This window comes from Puntigrus tetrazona, chromosome 18, assembly GCF_018831695.1.
Source record: "Puntigrus tetrazona isolate hp1 chromosome 18, ASM1883169v1, whole genome shotgun sequence".
Taxonomy (NCBI): domain Eukaryota; kingdom Metazoa; phylum Chordata; class Actinopteri; order Cypriniformes; family Cyprinidae; genus Puntigrus; species Puntigrus tetrazona.
Window position 1 is genome coordinate 18276310 of NC_056716.1, and position 4028 is coordinate 18280337.

Here is a 4028-nt window from a genome sequence, read left to right on the forward strand (position 1 = left end):
TAAAAATGAAAAAAGACAATTGAATCATTTTATTAATAATATTTGTGTTACGCTTTTCTCACGTAACACAATAACGGCTTAAAAAAAAAATTGTGGGAAAATGTTCGGTCCGTGCAATTAATATTTGATTAATTTATCGCCACATTAACTGAATTTATCATTTTAATCGATTTGCAGTAATCACACACACACACACACACAGAGAGAGAGAAATTAGAGATATGTCAATTCAGATGAGGGAAAAATAAACATAATGAATCATGTTTTAATGTTAGACTTATGTAATCTAAACAATAAAAACAACTCATATTTAATAAAGCAAACTAATTAAAGCGCCAATTCATTCAGAAATGGAAAATGACAAATGTAAAAATAATAATAATAATAAAGCTGATTTTGTCATGTAACAATAATGGCTTTAAAATATATTTTGTGGGTTATTTCTCAGCCATTGTGATAAAATTAATTAATCGCAACATTGTATAATTAATCGAATTAAACATTTTAAAACAGTCCATATATATATATATATATATATATATATATATATATATATATATATATATATATATATATATATATGTGTGTGTGTGTGTGTGTGTGTGTGTGTGTGTGTATGTAATGATTAATCATAATTAACTGGATGTAGAAGTGATGTTTCTTCAGTCATTTCTTTCTTCTTTTTTTTTTTTTTTTTTTTTTTTTTTTTTAATAAATCTCAATCCAGTATCTTGTGTCTCTGCTGGTAAATGAGTACAGATGGTTCTTACACTTAAAAAAAAAAAAACACCCACCTGGCTGCAGTTCTTTATTTTTATTTTGCTGACGATGAGAATCTCCTTGTGGAAAGCCCATCCTGCCAAAATACACGTCCTGCTTAGTTGAAAGATTGCTTTTTGCACGCTAGTATCACGGACACGTGTGCAAATCACACATAAACGCGCAAACAGTAAATGACAGCATTTCCAATATGTTTTTTTTTGGCCAATATCTGTCAGTCAGCGTCTGATTTGCTGTCGTCACGAGCGCGGTCACGTGATCGAGCGACGATCAGCTGCTCCCGGTCACGTGACTCGCTCTCTCAGCCGAGCAGCAGCAGCAGCAGCAAGCAGCATGGCATCTTCGAAGCAGTGAGTTTCTTCTGTCTTATTTCACCGTAGATGTATGCTTTTCACCATAATCGCGAAACGGTTGATTCGCAAAGGCGCACGGAGGTGTCTCGCGCTGCTGCGCATGCGCCGCGTTTCACGCGCAGATGAGTGTTTGGTGTTTGTCGGATGTTTTACAGAAGTTCGTGTATTTTGTCGCCTTCGATTTGTCTTTATGTTGTGTGTTTATGATTTTGGTTGGTGTACATTCCCTCACAAAGACGTACTGTATTAAGAGCTCAGCACAGGGGCGATGCTAGATAGCTAGGTGAAAGTTGAACAACCCTATCTGAAGTTTTCCTGTTTAATTTTAGCATTTGCTGTTATTTTAAATGGTTTGTGTATTTGTACCGAAGTATAGACGTGTCGTACAATCAGTCAAAGTCTCTTAAAAGTGAATGGCTTGACTTTTTTTCTAGTCAAAATGTCTAAAAATGCTTAAATCAGGGTGCTTTTATCAGCTTTTTTAAAGTCTTATTAAAAAGTAAAAAAAAGAAAGCTTATTGTCTATTTTAAGATATTTAATCTTGTTTTCAGGGTTAAAATTTTGCTTAAAACAAGCAATAAATAATATTTTAAATATATTTTACTAACAGATAATTTTACTTTACGTGCATCATTTTTTTTAAATCCTGAAAACAAGAATGAATATCTTAAGATATTCATTTTTTTACCATTTATACCAATGCAATGGTACTGGATTGAAAGGATAGTCTGATAATACAAAGCATAAATCTATTGTATATCATTGATACCTCGTCATCTTGTTAAATACGTTTCTTTACTGTGCTGTTATTATCTGGGTTCTGATTTATGCTCAAAAATAATCGATTTTAAGGCGTAACTGGGATCAAATTTGTTTAATGATTATTATTGCGATCTTTAACAGTGTATGTTGGTGCAAACCTGAAACGGCATTAATGATATTTCACGTCAGACTATTTATTTATCAAAATCGCTGCGTAATAAACAGAATAATGCGCCGTATGCTGCGGGTTTGTTTTGCGATAATGGCCGCCTGACTGTACATTACCTCTGAATTATGGCAGTTTTTTATCGATGGGTGAGCGTGTGAAGGATTTAATTTGCAGCGACATGAATCCGAGTGACCTTTGACCGCACACAGACGCCCCTGATGGCTGTTAATCTTTACGACGCTCTATCGGTGATAAAGCGCTCCGTCTTCCTCTCAGCCCACTGTCAGCGTGCTTTTAATGCTACGATACGGGACGGTCACGTCTCGGGGTGTACAAAGGGTCGAATGAGAAGCATGCTACGGAGCATTTTCTCCCTCTCAAGTCATCCGAGACGTGGATGAGTTTGTTTCTTGATCAGATTTGGAGAAAGTCAGTTTCTCAGCAATGGTAGGGAATGGGTGCCGCGAGAATGAGAGTCCGTGCATCTGATAAAAACACCGCTCCAGTCCGGAAGACAAAAGAAACTAATTCATCAGTAAGATGTTTGCATCTAGTGCATAATCCGTAATAACCCATGCGTTTGTTATTATAGATGACTTGTTTCAAACCTGGAGTGGATTATAGCAATGTTTTTTTTTTTATCAGCTGTTTCTGACGGCACCCATTCACTCAAGAGCATCCGCTGATGTGATGCATTTCTATTCTGATGAAGAAAAAATTAGCATCTTGGATGGCCTAAAGGTTCGAGCCAATAACATTTAGTTGTGCAAGCTATTGCTTTAAATTTCCTGCGTGTTTTTCAGCTCTTCTGGCTCAGAGATCAGCGGAGCGAATTCTTCCCGTCGTCATGTGATCAGATCCAGCTCTTGCATAACAGCTGTGTGACACTCGCAGAGATTTTAGTTCAGTCTCAGCAGATCAGCGGTTTGCGTGCGTGTTGCGTAAACGGAAAAAGGCAAGAACACAGTATTATTCGTGTTTGACGTGCGTGTTTTTGTGTCGTCCGTGACAGGAAGGCGGTGTATTGGCTGGGAAACGATACTCTGAGGGTCTCGGCCGCCCTGTTTGCAGAAAACCGAGAGCGTTTGTGTCGAGGCCTGAAAGCTGAGAAGGGGTTTCAGCCTGGATCTGTGGTGCTTCTTCAAGGAGGAGAACAGAAGCAGAGATACTGCACCGACACCGACATGCTCTTCAGACAGGTGCTGCACGCTCAACACGAGTCAAAAACCCTTCCTCATTCACTCCGAAGCGACTGAAATCAAATTAGAGAAGCTTTGTGAAAGCCCGGCAAAGTTTCGGGAACTTTTTGTGATAATGTCCCTCGGGCCAACATGAGCTAACAATGAAAAATAAAGCGTTTAAAGGAACCGCTCGACCGCAAATTCAAATACAGTCATCATTTGCCAAGTCTCTAGTTCCAAGCCTGTGCAAAACGTCAGAATTAAAGGAAGGCCGATATTTTGGCCGCCGTTGACTTCCGAGAAGTAGGAAAAAAATTGTATGGAAGTCAATGGTATATATATATATATATATATATATGAATATTAAACAATATATATATATATATATATATTTTTATTTTTTTAATTTTATATATATATATATATATATATATATATATATATATATATATATATATATATATAAAATTAAAAAAATAAAATAAATAATAATAATAATATTCATATATATATATATATATATATATATATATATATATATATATATATATATATATATATATATATATATATATATATATATATATATATATTTATTAATATTATTATTTATTTTATTTCTTTTAATTATATGGCTGCATATATTTATGCACTTATATTTATGTAAAAATTCCAAAAACATGCTTATTTGGACTTGAAAACATAAAAGAATAAGGAAGCATATTCAATTTTATTGGGTTTTAAATGAGTAAAAACATTTTATGACAAACCTACTCAAAAAA

General features: G+C 34.9%; 1 protein-coding gene across 1 annotated transcript in view; it reads left to right on the top strand.

Annotated features, from left to right (window-relative positions):
• The first annotated feature begins 1054 nt into the window (after window positions 1-1054).
• pepd (peptidase D) overlaps window positions 1055-4028 on the top strand; it is a 57119-nt gene continuing 54145 nt past the window's right edge. Inside the window, exons 1-2 of the mRNA XM_043264985.1 lie at window positions 1055-1130; window positions 3078-3264. Of these exons, the coding sequence (XP_043120920.1) occupies window positions 1114-1130; window positions 3078-3264 (204 nt within the window). The 5' untranslated portion in view covers window positions 1055-1113. The remainder of the gene's footprint in view (window positions 1131-3077; window positions 3265-4028) is intronic.